The sequence below is a fragment of the Dysidea avara genome, chromosome 11 (assembly GCF_963678975.1).
Source record: "Dysidea avara chromosome 11, odDysAvar1.4, whole genome shotgun sequence".
In the NCBI taxonomy this organism is placed as follows: domain Eukaryota; kingdom Metazoa; phylum Porifera; class Demospongiae; order Dictyoceratida; family Dysideidae; genus Dysidea; species Dysidea avara.
In genome coordinates, this window is record NC_089282.1 from 9304834 (window position 1) to 9323953 (window position 19120).

Genomic DNA, 19120 nt, shown 5'->3' on the forward strand with positions numbered 1-19120 from the left:
TCCTTTCTAGCTTCCCCTTCGTTACTACACAAAGAACTTACACATGAATCGAATCGCCTTTCATCAAGGAATCTGATAAACCAAACTTCGTGTCTGTCAACCAAAATACGCGGAAGTTATGGCGCCTTGTTTAGAGGACGGTGTTATTTTATACGAAACGGGCGTAACCCATTCGGAAATCCGGAATATCTTACACAAGTTTTGATATGAAACTTCTCCATCAATATTTTGTATAGTAACGGCTATTCACTCACGTGAAATATTTTCAAGCATCCCTTAAATGCATTGCGTAATGTACAACAGTTCACGTGGGCTTGTCCTACCCCCTGATGCTATACTGTACTAGGTTCACCAGACCCTTTTCTTTCCCGCCCCCACACAAAAGAAAAGAGTCTGGCTACGCGAGACTAGCCCTGGCATACATTCGTACTGACTTAATTTACTTACTGCTGCGCGTCAGCGTAAAGCAAAGTAGCTAGAGCATCGGCCTGGTAATCGAAAGGTTCCCGGTTTGATGCTCGGGTTACTTGTCTAGCAGACATACCAAGTTTCACGCATTGGGCGTAAGTCTCACTCATTTGCATGCAATCTCACGCTCACACGCATGGAACTGTTAATCTTACGCATTGCAGAATGGCTATACTCTTCTTCAACATTAATTTGCCATCGATTACAAGCTCCATGTCTAACTACATGCGCTTATAATTGAATATAGCTGTAATTATACTTATAGGCGCTTGCTCCTATTTTTAAACATTTAATTTATAAATAGCACTAAAGTAGGCATTAGATCGAGTTTGGCTGGATTACAAGGATGGACTGTGTGGCAGTACTGTGTGATGGGTTCTATCTAAAGCTGAGAGCTAGCCATGAAGTGACTGCAGCTAAATGCAGCTGAATTTGAGGAAAAGTAAATGAAGCTAGTTTAGCTATCCAACTGCACTAATATAATAGATGCATTAAGTTGTTTATGTATTGAGGAACTACTAGCTAATATGCATTACACCATTACATCCTGTAAATCACAATTACTCTATTAACTTGTATGTTGCTTTGTGCATAGTAATTTGTGCAGAGCCTTCCTAAGATAACAATGGGGGCTCTTTGGCATCGTCAAGGAAATTTCACTCCTAAGTGATTGTGAACCTTGGCATCTCTGGTCTAGTTCGTTGTAGTCAGTCACTTATACCGAGGTTTAGACTACTCGTGGTCTATATAGCTACATCACATATGCATACAAACAAAACACAGATAGGCTATTTCAGTAGAATCAAGCCACGGTACATGATTACTTGTTACAATGTAGGTAGCCACGCTGCCGCAACAACTCAGTACGCAGATCTTCTTTCGTTTGCTACAGATCAATCCCCACAGCTGCAACCTGACGCTGGCGAAAGCATTAGGTGAAATGTCACAATCACCTAATGTTTTCGCCAGTGTCATGTGGGACAGCATTCACATCGTAGGCGTGGAATGCGGAAACAATTACCATTCCAATGACGTCATCACATAAACATGCAAAATATATATATATATAATGGTGTCCAAATAGCAATGGTAGCTACAAAAACGAAATTCAACTGATCTACAAAAAGCTAAAACCATACACTACATTAGCTACTTGTAAAATCAAAGTCCAAGTATCCTCTGATAATAGCTATCTCTAAAATTGTAATGCCACAAGGTCACAGATAAATGTTACAATAGTTGATGACTAGTTAACTTTGCATTTTTAATTAGTTGTGGTATGGTCAGCAATAGAACAGAGTTGATAAGGCAAATAGAGACCAAATTCCACAAGTCTCAGGAAAGAAATCCCCTCTTTGATGTTGATGCATGCAGTCTCATCTACACCTCCTTGCAATCAGGGTTACAATTCCAGATGAAGTGTCGTGGCCAGTTTACTGAGATGATTGATAATCAGCACAAATTTCAGCAATATCTCCGGAACCAACAATTTTCTATAGTTATAAGCTGATGGTTGCATGCTGGGACAAGGTTGATCATGCCGGCAGAAATATTCCAGTGAAACTCTGACAGCAACTTGTGCTGCAGTCTTTGAATTACTTAACCTATAATAAACAGGAATTAAAGCCTTGAAAAAGCACTTTATATACCGCACAACTGAGCAACATGGTTAATTTAATTTTCAAAGTGACTATATTTACGGAACGTAGGATTTTTGCTATATTTACGGCATTCCTAAGTGCACAGTCACAGTGCAAATATTTATTTAGCCATTCATTTGTTGTATACATGTAACTTGAGTATCAAACACACTAGTTGTACGAAGGTAAGGTTTTGGGTGAGTTCGAGGTGAGCTAGGGTTGGAATGAGCAAAGCCGGGCCAACCCTAACTCACCTTGAATTAACTCACCCAAAACCTTACCTTCATACAGACAGTGAAAGTCATCATTGTGTTTAAAAGGCAAACGTCAGGTTAACGTTAGGATTAGGGTCGGGTTCAGCTTTGGTTTCTTCTTCACTGGTATGGGTTAGACTATGTAGTATTTTATATTTGTAATGTTCAAATAGTACAGAAACAATAGGAATAGCCAGCAAGCACCGGTGGTACAGTGGTAGAGCATGGGTACTCCAAACCTGGATGTGTGGGTTCGAGACTTGGTCACATCACACTTTTTCTTCTTCGTATCTTATACCTTATTGTGTCACAATTTTTTCTAAGTTTTTTTTTAAAATAGCAATGACCGGCTAAATATCAACAGCTAAAAAAATGTAACAAACTAAGTCAAGAGACGCTTGCACATGTGCACTTAGGAATGCCATAAATATAGCAAAAAAATCCTACATTACGAGCACGTAAATATAGCCACTTCGTTTAATTTTTACCTTTTTCATATTTAAGTTATGCTGGCACACTACGTTCAGTAGTTGAGATGTATTGGTGCATATAAGCATGCAGGGGTGAAGATTATTGTGGCATAAATGGATTTAAAATTTGAAAAATCTGAAGTACAATTCATAAACACCAAGTTATTTAATGAACAAGGAAGGAACTTCAATTAGCATGGTGAACAATTACTGTAAGTCAGTTTGTTAAGCACAGCAGTTAGCTTTGTTTTCCTTGGAGGAGGATACCTTTGTCTCAAAAAAAGTACCTCCAAAGCAGTATAGAAATCAAAACACCCATCTGGATAGTGCATGTTATATGCACAAAAAGCACTCATCAGAACGGTCACACTATTTCTAGGCTCAAATGTGGTTATGATCTGATTCTGTACAACCAATGAAGCTTCCTTGATCCCTTCACCTAGTGTACCCTTCATGATGACACAGGGTTGAGTCGTTGGTAGTTGTGTCAACACTAGTTGTACATTATCATCTTCCTAAATGAATAGTTACAGTTATTACACAAGTATAACTCAGGTAGTTTTATAACTGTACTTTGCGTGGGAACATCAAAGTACTGAAGTGTGTGCTGCATTTCAACTTAATACAGCAATATATGGGCAGATAAATAACCATGTGCATGACTTTTAAGCCTAGATTCTACTTGCACTTTATAAAACACAAGTATGGTAACAAGCCCAAGTGACATTTAACAGCCAATGGAGTTCAGCTCATTTTGTTACGAATGATTTTTCCTATTACAGCAGTGTAACTAACATGTTACTGATGTTAGAACAACTTAAGTGTCCATCCAAACAGACTATAATTATCTGTGTTTACATACACCTGTAGTATTTACAAGTCAATTATGCTTGGCTAGTTAGGTACTCAATAAAAAATCAAATCTTGGTTATAACCACTACTGAAGGAATGAGGCTGGTTTCCAATAGATTTTTTGTTGGTGGAAAACACAAAACCTGGATTACTACCAACTACATGATTACTTAGCTATTTTTGTGAAAGTATATACATGTAATACAGAGGCAAGTGACTGTAATAATCTTTTCTCCAAACCTACCTTCATTATAGTGACAATTTTAGCAAGGTCTACTTTTACTGTGGCATCAGGCACCAGGTAATACAAAAGGCACAGTCCAAACACTTGCAGATCACCTACAGTATAATAATTATAAAGGATTAACCCCACAATAATTCATATACCATCAGGAATGTTGCTTGGTAGACCACACATCAATTCGTTTACATGCTGCTTGCCTGATCCTTCATCCTTTCCAATGGCCACAATTTTAGGACATAGGATTTTCCATGTATGGTTGATATAAGACACAACATCACTTCCCATTATTCTGTTAAGCTCATGACCAAGCTGTACAGTGAGTGAATGACATGATATATAGATTACACATAGGCAGAATACGTAATAGTGCATAAGAAGATCAAAGGTGCTGCCCGGGCTATGTTTGCAATGTAGGCCAGTTAGCCTGGGCTACATTCAAATGTTGCCCAGCTGTGACTTCAATTGTGGTATTTTGATGCTAGCACAACATTCTTAATATAGGAAATTAACAACATACAGTTTCTCGTTGGCAATTGACTTAACACAAGTTGCTATCAAAGACAAAATGAGTGGCAAGAAATCAGTTAAAATGAATGAATATCGTTTAGGCGGCCATTTACACCATGGAATGAAGCCACATACAGTGCATAATAATCCATGCACTAAATGCTAGTTGAATGTTGATGGAGACTATACCAGTGTGCCATGATGCTTTCTCTCCATAACCACGATCAACGTTACAATGTACCTTGCAAGAGTACCACAAAACCAGATACCGTATTTACTTGATTTTGCCCAAAAATAAGGATAAAACCTCTCAAATACGTAGTGCTGCACTGCGGTATTATTCGAGGGTGTGCTACTAATATTTTAAACCTGCCACTAACTACTATAGCTATTCTATATTATAGCTTTATAAAACAATCACAACATGTTGCTACTTACTCCTTGTATACAAGACCTTTCTTTCACTCAAGTCCATGTAGCACAACCTAGTGCTACATGGTCAGTTTACTAACTAATATCCAGAATTTCAATTTTATGTAACAGTCGTTTAAGTCTTGCAGGACAATGCCTTCCTTAAATCGAGATGGAGATTAATTAATACTAAAGGTATTGGAGCACTAGAAAAGAGTAATTATGAAAGTATAGTGTGGTACTATTCAAGGATGTGGTACAATTAAAATTATTTTCAGAAACAGGGATAAATACCTTCAAATAGTACCGCAGTGCGGAACTATTCGAGGGTGTGGCACAAATCAAGTAAATACGGTATATAAGATAGTGCAGTAAGTCTGAAACTCGTACAAGAAACTGATGATTCAGTTTGCTATGCGTGTGTCACATACTGTAACACGGACCACTTGGGATTTTGCCTAATATGCATTCTCACAGCCCTCCAGCCTGTGACTTATAAACTGCTGGGCATACATATCAGATAAAAGCCTCGTGCCTGTATCACAACTAAAATCACAACTAAAATATATTAACCTCATCAGGATCTTTTAGGGGAGGGTATGCCAGCAGTAAATCTTTTAATTGAAATTTTCTTTCTAGCACATCACATCGTCGGAATTGAAATGTTCTCTCCATGAAATCCAGAATTACCTGAAGTAATCAAACACAATTACAATTATATGTAAGTAGACATTAACACCTTCTTAGAAGGATGATCACTTTTGCATACTAGCTGTAACATTTCCACACGTGTGTCATGCATTTCTCTGCTTTCACTAAAGTCAGGAATAAAGGCAGGTGATGCAGGCATTAGGTGAGGTTGCTTGCGATTGGTCCTTGGTGTTCCACGCTTCCAGCCAATAGTGGGCTTGACAGAACCAATCTGACTGCGTAGAGCACGCATCCTGGTCATCAAAGACTGTACCAACAAGTTCTGGAAAAAAGGCATGCTATTAAATGCTACATATAATGACAGTAATGTAACTAACATGTCCAATTTGTTCATTTAGAAAGCTCCACTTTGAGATGATCTGTGTTGCAATACACTCATACTCTTCCCTGGTAGGATGACACTTGGTTTGATAAATGGCTTTTGCTATGGTAGTGATAAAATTAGCTCTTGCTAAACCAAACAGTTGCTGCTCTTTCAAGCTTGAAGAGACCCTCTGTCGAAAATTCAGCATTTCAAATTGTATGGAAATTGAACTCTCTGGTTGGTTCTGTTCTAATGGAATGTAAAGTGGACTACTTGACTGCTGCTGAAATTTACACGGAAAAGAAAGTGTATCATCTGGTTGCTGCTGCTTTAAATCAACAGAATCAAGGCAACTAGATATGGTGCAAGAATTTTGATCAAGCTTAACTTTCTTCAGCTTGGTCTAAAAATTAATATTAAGGAACCAAGTTGTACATGCAGTTATTTATACAAATACCTCAACAAAATAATCATCATCAGAGAAATCCGTTTCATAATCAATACTGCTATGATCAAGAAACTAAACAACACAATAGATGACATCAACGTGATCTATCAGACTTAATTGCATGTTTACATATATACTGTATGTTTTCTGTATGCAGAGTTTGGGATAGCTATTCACAATAAACAGCTACTTATTATTATTAGCTATTTGTAATAATCACATAGTTACTGTTATATACATCACATATCACTTTCTTTACAATTTCATTAAACATATTGTGACTGATCATGTAAGGGACATTATTGTGAGCGCTACCCATGCATATGTAAGTTTTTTTAAACCAGGCGTGTGCCCACAGCTGGCTGAAGGCTGGCTGTGGGCATGTGCCTGGTTTACTGAAATTGTTTTCGTAAAAGTGTGTGTGTGTGTGTGCGTGTGTGTGTGTGTGTGCGTGTGTGTGTGTGTGTGCACCTATCTATGTTTGTCTGTACGCACCCACACAAGCAAAATTGTTATAGTAATGGTAAAAGCAGCTTTTACGTAAGAAGTAAAGCGAAATGAAGTCTGTATTAACTTACGCAAAGGTAAACTTTACTCTGAGGTGGTTTCTTTTTCAGTGGACTGAAATACGGGTGTGGCGACTCTCCTCAGACTTTGTGAATTATCTTCCCTTCGGATTTTACAGGTGTTTAACAATTGAGAAACAACAGTGCAGGCCTTGTAGACTACCAGGAATAGCCTATCCCTTCAGTTGGAAAGGGGGCATATCCCCGACATACACGAACGAAAATGAAGAGCAGCTTTGATGCTTTGTCAAGAGAATTTGCAGGAAAAACACTATACACCTGTAGTCAAACTATAAAAGTTTAGAAGATACTTCTGTGCATAATACGTTATTAAAAGCGGTTTGTTTAACAAGCACCTCTTTAGCAGTGCATAACAGTGTAATTGAGCAAATACAAAAATTTCATGAATTACAAAATCCAAGAATTACAATAAATAAATTATGCATTATTGCACAACTTTAATACATAGTTAGTTAATTCCAGATGAGTTAGCTAGCTGCATGGCACCTGGTTTTTAGAAGTAGCACTACATCAACTTGTGTTAACAGGCGTGGTATGATAGACCAATACAGTACATATAGTAAGTAGTTTACATACACATTGCCTTATACCGTTTATTTTGATAATTCATGATGTTAGACCATTTCTAATTTGATCAATGGGCCAGAAAATGGCTGTTATTTTTAGCTTTACATGGGAGCATCCTGGTATCCACATATATTCAGCAAGTTTTGTGCCTTATGAGTTAGTTTTGTGACAAGTATGTGTGATTGCTGTAAGGATGTCATTCTGTTGTGACTATTCTATTAGAGTATTTCAATTTTTCATGCTTATATCCGTGGCTAGCACTGGTACCTGCCCTACGTGCAGAAGTCAAGCTATAACAACTGTAGTAATGTGTGTACCTACACACAGGTCCAAACACATGGTGCTGTCCTATAGTATTAGGCTATACATAACTCACTGGCATCAAAAAGAAATGACCGTAGCATTGGTGTCTGCCATATAGTGCGCCGTTTTCAATTGAGTATGTTCAAGTAAGACACCTGTGCATTCCTTACATGCAAAATTTTGTTGTCCTTTAGTAACACTATTTCTGTAAAGGTATCAGCATTTCAGTGTTAACTTTTTAATGCGATGAACGATGGCAATTAGAAGTTTCATTTCAGTGATTTTACTCTGAGATGATGAGTGCTTCGTTTGGCGCAAAGAGCTTTGATACGTTCAGTAGTTAGCAAGAAAATTGCGTGAACTCAAATGGAATGCAACGGTCAGACAGACGGACGGCTTATCAGCTTTATATATACAGATAAGTTGCTGTTACTCATACAATACACTTAACCAATATATAAGCCTTGTTTCACTGCATATAAAAATTAAAAAATTCAAAAGGGTAGGGATCACTGAAAAAAGCCGTGAATTGTTAGGGTGATAACGAGGACCACAAATCTCTATTATGACTCAAAACAAGGAATGAAACATGTTACGAAGAGTTTACTTTAATATCTCTAGAATAAGCTAACAACAACTACTTGAAATGGACGAACACATGCCTATCACTGTTTTACTGTACATGTGATTACTATATACTACATTCACCTCTTGATGTTACAGACAGAGTCAATCTATTAGGAATGTGTGGTTGCATTACCACCTCAGCAATCCCTTCTTGATTCATGGCTTTTTTCAGTAATTCCTATTCCCCTTTCGAATTTATATTAACCTGATTTCTGTACTATTAATTAATCTAGCAATGGATTTGTTTTATTGATAATGAAAAAAGTAGGAAGAGAAATTTTGCACTCTAGGGATCATGGAAATTTGGACTTTCTTGCCAAGAAACATTATACCAAAAAATCAGCCTCACTATTCCTTCATGACAGCTTAACAGTATTATATAATTGGTTAGACACAACCAAATCCAAATTGTCTTCAGACAAACCCCAAACCCATCCAACAATTTTTTAATTTTATTTATAATTCCTGACTGACTAACTCAAACTGATGTCTCCAGCCAAGTATAACTTGACAATGCACACATGAAACTGATCAATTGCCATATACATACAGAGTGAGCTAGAATATACATTACTAGTGCCTTAAATAGCCATCAAATTCAGTACAGGCTTTGTTGTTATCAAGTAAGCTTGACTGCATTATTACAGTACTAAAGTGACTGCTCTATTACAGTATTTAGATTGGGTAACCTACCATGAATATACAGTAATCACAGAGTAAAAAACCACCTTGCAACATCTTCAGCATAGATTAAGCTTCCTGGTCTATACTGAAAACAGATTTTATTAAGCAGTGCACAACCAGCAAACTAAACTCTGAACGCATTCTTTTATGGATTTGTACATGCAATGGTGAAGAAACAGCCCGGTTTGGGTTGCTTTTATTCAAAATTGATATGCCTGTGAAATAAAAAATGGTTAAATGCAGCTTTGTACACATACTGTTTCTTTTCACTTGGTACTTACTAGTGGACCTACAGTATACTCATTGCAAAGAACCACCATAGGGTTGGAAAGGATGCTTTTCTTTTTAAGTGTGCATTCTATTAGGATTTTTTTCAAAAAGGGGGTTATCCTTATTATAACTATCATGATTAAATTATTAAAGTACTAACGTGCTTGATCATTAATATCCTGCTTGACCAGAAACGTCCTATATCCAGAAAATGTACTAGGAGATTTCTTTTATTACAGGGCTACTTGTGTGGTGACCATTTTATTGGGTATTAAAGCCCCAGTTTGTGCCTGTCCTTGGCTGGATAAACATACCATATTAAACGTACAGTACACCAATATACAGCTGTAAATGAATAATTTCAAGGTTAGGAAATGGGATGCACTTGTTAACTTGAATGCTATATGGACAAGTATAAGGAAAAATTTGAAACATCTACTAGTATACCTGCAGGTATAGGCATCTAGGCGAAGGCATCTAGGTGAAGGCATCTAGGTGAAGGCATCTAGGCGAACTCCCTTGTTTCTATGATCCCTAATCGAACTTAAAATTCCTACTTTTTCCTTATACTTGTTTGTATACCTTTTATTACGACTGGTGAACTCATATCCAGAAAATGTACTAGGAGATTTCTTTTATTACAGGGCTACTTGTGTGGTGACCATTTTATTGGGTATTAAAGCCCCAGTTTGTGCCTGTCCTTGGCTGGATAAACATACCATATTAAACGTACAGTACACCAATATACAGCTGTAAATGAATAATTTCAAGGTTAGGAAATGGGGTGCACTTGTTAACTTGAATGCTATATGGACAAGTATAAGGAAAAATTTGAAACATCTACTAGTATACCTGCAGGTATAGGCATCTAGGCGAAGGCATCTAGGTGAAGGCATCTAGGTGAAGGCATCTAGGCGAACTCCCTTGTTTCTATGATCCCTAATCGAACTTAAAATTCCTACTTTTTCCTTATACTTGTTTGTATACCTTTTATTATGACTGGTGAACTCGCACATACCGCATCAAAGAAAACGATGGTGCCAAAGTTAATGTTTTCATCTAAACGCAGCCCCAGTTATCAATTGCTGGTTTGAAAGTGAAGTGGTCATTACACTTTGCTTTTGGCTATGTTCAGCCTGTTACACAGTCCTACAAATGAAGAAAAGTATCAGAAACACCTCTGCAATCAATCCAGTCACTATGAAAATTACCCATTTATAAATGGGAAGCTATGCATCATGCTACCCCGAACTGACACCTTGGGCAGTCAGCAGAAAGAAATGCGACACAAAGGAGGACGGTAAATCCATGTGTGCATTGTACTATACGTACTGCGGTATGACAAAAGGCACATCTAGGGACAAAGCGGCATCAAACAGTGAAAAATTAAGCCCGTAGCCTTAGCCTGAAGGCATCAGGCAGGCAGGCAGTTAGTCAGTAGAAAATTCGATTGAATAACTTTTTTTCTAATTTCATAAAAATCTATTGGAAACATTTAGGGTCATGCTGAAGGCACTTTTTGGCTTGGTTATACCTAACCAATACTGCCAAGGCATCAGGATGGTCTTGTGAAACTGTTATTTTTTGGCCGGAAAGACCAAAACTTCTGTGTAGGCCTGTGGGAATTATGCTCAAAATTTTCATCACTACTCTATTCTGAATTTCTTCAAAAATTTTACATTATTCCTCAAGAGCTGTGAATCTGATACAAATTCAAAACCGGTTAACTAGTAACCAATAACTGGCAGTTAACTGGTTTCTATGTAATACAGTGGTATTGGCAGACATAATGACATTCAACAAGCCTGCTGGAAGCTTTAGGGTGGTACCAAAGTGACCATCAACATTCTGTCTTACAATAACAGTTATTACATTCACATACAGCAATTACACATGATTTGAGGTTATGTTAAGATATTAACACTTGTCAGCAGGGGTAATTTATGGTTTACCAAGTGGGTGGGCAAAACCAGTTTAAAGGCTTCTTAACTGGTAATTGGCTGACCTAGACAATACTAGTTAATAACCAGTTTATTGCATACCAGTTCACAGCACTATTAAATTCTTCTATTATTGCCAAAATGTACTCATTACAAGTACACCAATTTTTTTTTGGAATTTTCAACTAGAGTAGGGACCATAGCACATCGATAAAAAGTACTGAAACAAGTTGGAGTAGTCCATGATATTAAATCACAGTAAAGCAATAAGAAGTATTATCGATGTGCTATGGTTCCTACTCTAGTTGAAAATTCCAATTTTTTTGGTGTACTTGTAAATTTGGAATTTTCAACTAGAGTAGGGACCATAGCACATCGATAAAAAGTACTGAAACAAGTTGGAGTAGTCCATGATATTAAATCACAGTAAAACAATAAGTGTTATCGATGTGCTATGGTACTCTAGTTGAAAATTCCAAATTTTTTGGTGTACTTGTTTGTTGACTTTTTTTTGTAATAATTATGATGACCATGCATACCAGGTTTGTTGACTTTTTTTAAAAATAATTATTATGACCATGCATACCACATCTGAAATGGCGCTGCGTGCTCCAGTTATGTTATTAACGTCTGAAAGTGAAGTATCCATTACGCTTCGTTGTCAGCTGTTACACAAGAACTATTCAAAAAGCACTTCTGCAATCCCTGCATACCGAAAGAAATGGTGCCGCACGCCCCAGTTATATCAATTATCGTCCAGATGAAAGTGAAGTAACCACTACGCTTCGTTGTTGGCTATGTTCAACCCATTACACAGCAGTATGAATCAAGAACCGTTCGAAAAACACCTCTGCTAACAAAATAGCCACTATGAAAAATACGGATGATTTCTGTTACGAAGGGAAGCCATCATGTGTTACCACCAAATCAACACTTTTCGCTGTCAACAAAGATGAATGGGACACAAACGAGGACATCGGTATGTCCATGAAGAATGCATTGTACGTACTGCGGTATGCCAAAAGGCACCTCTTAGGTCGAAGCGACATCAAACAGTGAAAAAATCAAGCCCGTAGCCTTAGCCGTTATTGAGTTACGCTTGTCTGAAGGCATCAGTCAGTCAGTAGAAAATTCCATTAAATAATTTTTTTAAATTCCGTAGCAACTTGTTGAAAGCGTTTCGGATTGATCCGAAAGCTTGTTTGGGCTTAGTTTTACCTAACCAATACTGCCTCATCGTTGTCAGGGAAAATTGAGGTTGTTGTTTTTTGGGTGATGTTATTTTGTGGGCCACTCCTCCTCCTATGTGGTCCCTACTATACAGTACTATCGTACTGTTATTGCCAAAATGTACTCAAAATTATTCCCATTTTATATAACTTTTGCTTCACTTTTGTAATTAAATTGTATAGCAAGATTTTGAAACAGTAAAAACTGCTGTATCCATTTGTCAGAAAAGCTATTTTTGATGTTTAGTGACTAACAAACTATTCTGTGCCGATCATTCTATTAGAGTAAGTGACTGCTCTATTAGAGTATCTCGATTTTATGCCAATTATGTTCTTGGAATAATGCTCAATTCTATTACCTCATCATTATTTCCAAAATAATTCAGGCGTAATTCCTGCATCCCTACCTCCATGATCCCTAATATACTGTACAGTACTACTGTACTGTATGATATACACTGTAATTTTTGCTTACAGAATTGATCAATTGACTTTGTTAAAACATTAGAACTTCAGGGATTAAAATCGACTCAAGCACAGCATTCAGTGTGCAGAGGCTTGTGTAAGACTTTTGTTGTGTTTTATACTGCAATGCACGCATCATGGACGTACCTTTGTCCTCCTTTGCTTCCTGTTTCTTTTTGCTGACAGCCCAGGGTGTCGATTCGTAGTAGCTCAATGGCTTCCCTACATTTGTAAATGGGAATCATCTGTATTTTCTGTGGAGACTGGATTGATTGCAAAGGCTCTTCTTACTGTTTTTCATTTGTAACATTATGCAATGGGCTGAACGTAGCCAAAAACAAAGCATTATGGCCTTTTCCACTTTCAAGACAGAAATTGATATTTGGGATGTGCAAATTATCCATATTTTTCATAACTGGATTGATTGTAGAGGTGCTTCTACTGTTTTTCGCTTGTAGTGCTGTGTAATGGGCTGAACATAGTTGAAAGCAAAGCATAATGACTACTTCACTTTCAAGTCAGTAATTAATAGTTGGGATGTATATTCAGATGAAACATTAACATCCTTCTTTTGATGTGGTATGCTGAGTTGACTAGTCATAATAATGTTACAAAAATATTCAAACAAACAAGTATAGTGTACAGCTGTACTTTAGTATATGCACACACTTCAAACTTATCTATTATTTTTAAAATTAATCATCAGTGTTGTAATTTCCTTTTATTACTGTGTCTTTTTGTATTCATGTATATGTTGTACTTATTATCACTGGTGTCACTGGCCTACTTATTGATACTCATGACAGAATTGGTTTTTCCAGCATTATTATAACAGAGACTAGCAATTTTACACTAAACAGATTTATTAATCTTTAATTAAAGGGGTGATTCAAGAATCATTTATATGTGAAGCTATTCAAGTTTATGATGTAATCATAAACAAATCACGTCATTGCTAAGGAGCAAGTCTCCCATTAAAGTGGCAGTCTTTGTATATCTGTCCTTGTACAACTATTGTAAGCCAAGTAGGCTAGCTTAGAATGGCCCCAGGGCTGTCTAACATTGTAACAAAGCAATATATTATAGTAGTTGTGATTATTTGATTATCTTGTTCAAGACCAAAGTGATAATATTACTGTAACCATAAGATTATTGTAGCATGGTTGATATACACAAGTTGTTGTGTAGTATCAATAACTTCCCAGCTGCTTGTTTATTCCTTTTACAGCCATAGAACAAAATCTGTGGATAGTTTTAAGATTGTTCTCCCCCACACTGACAAGATTATATTGTACACAAAATAATCATGTGTTTCATGTAATCTTGAATGGCCTTGCAACAAAACAAATTTGCAACTCACTGCCCCTTTAATTAGCTAATTAGTACTTCCTTATAGAAATTTCACATCTGATATGCAAGTATTTGGAAGATTTTTGCATGGTCACTCTTCTATTCTGTATACAAAAGTTTACTGCAGTGTAGCAAAAAAGTGCTTTGATGAATGACAAAGCTATACTAATACAAAAGATAACTGTGTTCATGACATCTTGACCTGTGTAGCTACCAACATATAGCTGTGTACATGTAATGCATTAATCTGATTAGTTCGCGTTCTATACTATTGCACCTTAATCGCATGGGCATATATTCAATGCCAAGAAAGCTATCATTCTTATAAGAATGCATCTCATTCTGTCCAGACAGAGTAACCCTCAGGTTAGCGGTAGATACCATTAGACAGCTGCTGCTCTGATTTAGAATATACTTTCTTACCGGACCTACTACAAGCATCCATTCAGTAAAAGTTGCATGAAAATTCTGTACCCTCAAGCCAAAATTCAAGAAAGTGCAGCCAGCTTGCAGTGCTCCATACACAAGACGCAATTAAAATGCATACATAGCTACTTGCAAGTGAGGCTACAGATGTAGTGACCGTGTGGCACAAGTATCTGATACCCCAGCTTACTGAATTAGTGCAGTTTGCAAACGTACCGTTTTGATACCAGTATCCTTCTCCTTTTGTGCCTTACGTAACGCACGGTGAAAGTGTTTCTGATCTTCCAGAGAGCATAATCCAAGTTCTTTCAGGTCATCTTCGCTAAGCAACGACAACACTTTTCCACTAATCCTGTTAACTCGAAATGTTTCCACTATATCTTCTTCGAAATCATTTCTGTATAGAAATTCACACACTGCATCAATATTCCAGTGTTCCATTTTAAACAGGGCAACTAAGAGAATAATTCCTCACAGCAAGTCTAGCTCATCAGAGTTACCATACACCGCGCGTTAAAAGTTCGCGCCTTGTGTTGGTGTCACGTGACTGTAAGCGATTGAATCTCAATAGCGGTATGAGAAGACTATCCAATGAGAAGAAGACAAGGGGCGTTAATATTATGTATATCCGCGGTACTGCTGTTCATCATCTACAAATATTTCGGTGAGTTTAGTGTTGTGCATTAAATAGAATATGTAATTAATTTGTGAATGTGCATACCTAAATCTGTTGTGTACTAGGTACATGGTCTAAATTTGATCTGACATGAACATGTAACAGTTTTTCTCCCCACTTTTTGTTATATAGGCTTGTGGCTTGTAATAAATAGGTCTCTCGATCATGACCGGCACCCCCTGGTTATAAATGGGGATATCTTCCATGGAGGGTTGGAGTTAGTCTTGCATACCAGACAGTTTGTGTGGGGACATACTGATAAAGTCTTGGTGATATATTTGAAACATTGAAGGTCTTCCTCAACAATTCTGCTGTTCCACATTTCCACAGCGAACCATACTCCTTTACCAACACTTTTTAAAAAGAACTCTGTACTAGGAGAACAAAGAGCCTAAATTAAGCCATGGCATTGTTACACTGTCATAAAAGCAATCTGTAATCTAGATTCAGACTCATATTAATTCACTCCTTTATTCCTTTAAGAATTGGTGTTTGTTTCATAATAGAGTCTGATTGGCTCTGCAAACATTCTGGCAGTGATCATGGAATGTGTGCAACAATAACCAGATGCCCTCCCACACACACAAATTGTCTGGCACATGGAACTAGGTTGGGGTGGGGTGGGGATGAAGATTTCTAGGCAAGCAATGTATTGCTTGCAACCAGAAGTTGTTTGTCGTTGAGTAATCAATAATAATTTTATAATATGGTGGTAGCTACAGTGAAATCTTTCTAGCTATTACGGTTATCAACTTGTTGGAATTTAAATAAACACATAAGTGATAGCCGATATATAGATTGGCTTTGGTTGTCAAAGATTGTCACATGTTGATGCCTTGCAAAAGGACCATTTATTTCAAACTTGTATGACTTCTTACAATCGCCACTATATAAGTACCAGGTCAATCTTGAGGTCACAAGCTAGTATTGCCCCTCAATCCATTAGCATGGGATGTTATTAAACTATTACATGTGATAACCTACAATCTTGACCAAGATGCCATGCACTCTCTCATCCTGTCACTGTGAAAGAGCAAAGTGCCATTGTTACGGTGACAAAAGAACTACCAAATAGATGCCAAAAATTTCACCACGTAAGATATATACAAGGATGAGTTTTTGTATGGAAAAATCAGTAGCATATAGCAAGGCTTTTATAAATACCCAGCTGTGATTAGCATCTCAATCTCTACTTAGCTTGAGGCATTTAATTTTTGTCCTTTTATGTATGCATTCTTCAGCTCTGATGTTACAGTAAGTATGTTTTGTGTGTTTAAAAAAACTGTTCGCAAGTAAAGCAATGTTACAATGATATATTTGCAGATAATGTAAATTGTCTACGGACTGTTGCTCTCCAAAAAGAGACTATCTTATTTTTGAAGAATGAAATTAAGCTATCCCATCAACTGAACGAACACCAGGCTGAAGAATTGGCCCTATCTCAACAGAAACTGTACAATGGTCAGAAGGTTGTTGTTACCATGTTCTTGTTGCAGTATCTGTTTTGCCCCCAAGAGTTATATTTGGTGTATACACCTGCTACATGCTACCATTGTGTAATACATGGGAAACACATTCCATCTACACTCCTTACCTGTGCATCACAGCAAAACAGTAGTAACCCACAGGAGGCTATACCATGTATCACCTGTAGGTGTGTGTGACACATGCTGCCACGCCCCCCTCCACACACACACACACACACACACACACACACATACATGCACACACACACACATGTACACACACACACTCAGACACATGGCCACTTGTACTACAGGTATAAAAGTTTGTTTTATGTATGTAAGTATATGTAACTATAACCATTGATCTTTTTCATGTGTTACAGTTACTCAAGATGATATTAACAAGAAAGACCTCCCCATGATATACATGATTACACCGACTCACTCACGTCACACACAGAAGGCAGACCTCACCAGACTCTGTCACACTTTGATGCATGTTAGTAATCTACACTGGATCGTTGTTGAGGACTCGGTGGAGAAGACACCACTCGTAACACGTTTCCTGGCAAGGTATGTCTCTTACTAATGATTTCCTCACTTTATTTGTCTGTTCTGTTTGTGTATTAGAAAAATATGTCGATAAGTAAACCCACTATGCCCTTTATTAAAAGCTCTAATAGAACAGTCGATCACTGAGAGATCAATAGATAAATGCTGAACATTTTGTACATTAATTGTGTATACAAACTGCTACTGTTTCGTGAATGAGCTGTACATTTAATAGATGTTCAGTGCCCAGTACTCATTTAAACACAAGGACTGATGCCAGATTACAGTTGAAGGACAGTGATCCTGTGTGGTTGAAGAATCGTGGTGTTGAGCAGAGAAATGTTGGGATTGACTGGCTAAGGGGACATCACTCAGACAGTGTAGATGGTGTGGTCTACTTTGGAGATGATGATAACACTTACGACCTACAACTTTTTCAGGAGGTAAAAAAACTCGTTTGGTAATAGGCACCTGTGCATAGTATTCTGTTGAATTTCCTAAAATGCTATAGTGAGTACAGTATCAAGAGAGTGACAGTATTAATTAAACTCACCTGACTAAATTGGCTGGCTTTTATGTGTTTATTGGTGCCGCTGTATTTGTTGATTTTGAGTCCCAACTTCTATTGTTTTGTGTAGTAGATGGTGTTGATAGGCAATGAGTTGATAGGCAATGAGTGTTATCAATGTTTGAATAAGTTGCACAAATTAGTAGTGCTGTAAATTCTAGTGAATTGTCATGAGGCGATTTGTTGTGACAATCAGCCTTATGCAATTATTTGTTGTGAATGCATGCATATGTGTGCTTCGTCTCATCAGACCTATTTAAATAGTTTATTTCTTCACTAGATGAGGCATACAAGTAAAGTGTCAGTATGGCCAGTAGGAATATGTGGTGGTCTGAGATATGAGGGTCCCCTGTGTAGTAATGGAAAGGTCACTGGATGGCACACTGCTTGGGATCTTAGTAGACCCTTCCCACTTGACATGGCAGGATTTGCTGTAAGCCTACCACTACTAATGGCTAGAAAGACAGCGAGAATGGACCCACATGCTAAGAGGGGATATGTTGAGAGCTCCTTATTACAGGATCTTGTTGGTGGAGTGGATGAATTAGAAGCAAGAGCTGATGACTGCTCTAAAGTTAGTCCTTTGTAGATATTGAAGTTCTTAACACTTCATACCGGAGGGGTAGGACATGCATTGCATGCTGCAATAATCACAGTAAGTCAACACATGAAGTACTTACTGTCTGAACATCTACTGAGCTCCCCCCATTGCTAGTTTTATATAATAACTATTGAGACAATGCAAAACGCATGTCCTACCTCCTCTATTTAGTATAATCAGCTTAAGTGTTCATGGTGTCTATTTTAGTCGTTTTCACGTTATTCAAATATTTTTGCTGATGTGTTAGGTGTGGGTGTGGCACACTAGAACAGAGAAACCGAAGATGAAGCAGGAAGACCAGTTGATCAGAGAAGGAAGACCGTCAAATCCTGATATTGAGACTTGAATGACATTAATGTCTTTGTATTATGTTAATTTATTTTCTGCCACAAGCCTTTACAGATCCAGCCTTTTCATATTGAACACTATCAGTTATGTTTTGTGAGAAGATGATTGAGCACACCTAAAAGACCTAATTTTGACTGGCTGTGAAAACTTTG

The 19120-nt window shown here is 37.5% G+C and overlaps 3 protein-coding genes across 5 annotated transcripts in view; 1 reads left to right on the top strand and 2 right to left on the bottom strand.

Annotated features, from left to right (window-relative positions):
* The window catches only part of LOC136238647 (uncharacterized), a 123485-nt gene that overhangs the window by 49611 nt on the left and 54754 nt on the right, over positions 1–19120 (bottom strand). The window contains exon 2 of one of the 2 annotated variants that reach the window (XM_066029215.1): positions 1293–1344. The gene's annotated coding sequence lies outside the window, so the exon portion shown is untranslated. Of the gene's footprint in view, positions 1–1292; positions 1400–19120 lie in introns of those variants that run through there. The other variant, XM_066029214.1, reaches the window with a different exon arrangement.
* On the bottom strand, positions 2947–15282 carry LOC136238650 (uncharacterized). The gene is made up of 8 exons (XM_066029221.1): positions 14974–15282; positions 6319–6381; positions 5875–6264; positions 5586–5819; positions 5420–5536; positions 4072–4237; positions 3929–4023; positions 2947–3347 (listed from the first exon to the last, which is right to left on the bottom strand). Exons 1-8 carry the CDS (start codon positions 15196–15198, stop codon positions 3024–3026), a joined length of 1614 nt encoding a protein of 537 aa, XP_065885293.1. The 5' UTR covers positions 15199–15282; the 3' UTR covers positions 2947–3023.
* On the top strand, positions 15251–19043 carry LOC136238651 (galactosylgalactosylxylosylprotein 3-beta-glucuronosyltransferase 3-like). Of its 2 annotated transcripts, XM_066029222.1 has the most exons (6): positions 15251–15421; positions 16757–16894; positions 17283–17472; positions 17687–17894; positions 18300–18593; positions 18868–19043. In XM_066029222.1, the coding sequence occupies exons 1-6, from the start codon at positions 15349–15351 to the stop codon at positions 18964–18966; spliced, it is 1002 nt and encodes a 333-aa protein (XP_065885294.1). In that variant the 5' UTR covers positions 15251–15348; the 3' UTR covers positions 18967–19043. The 2 variants fall into 2 exon arrangements, with proteins under 2 accessions (XP_065885294.1, XP_065885295.1); XM_066029223.1 differs by lacking the exon at positions 16757–16894.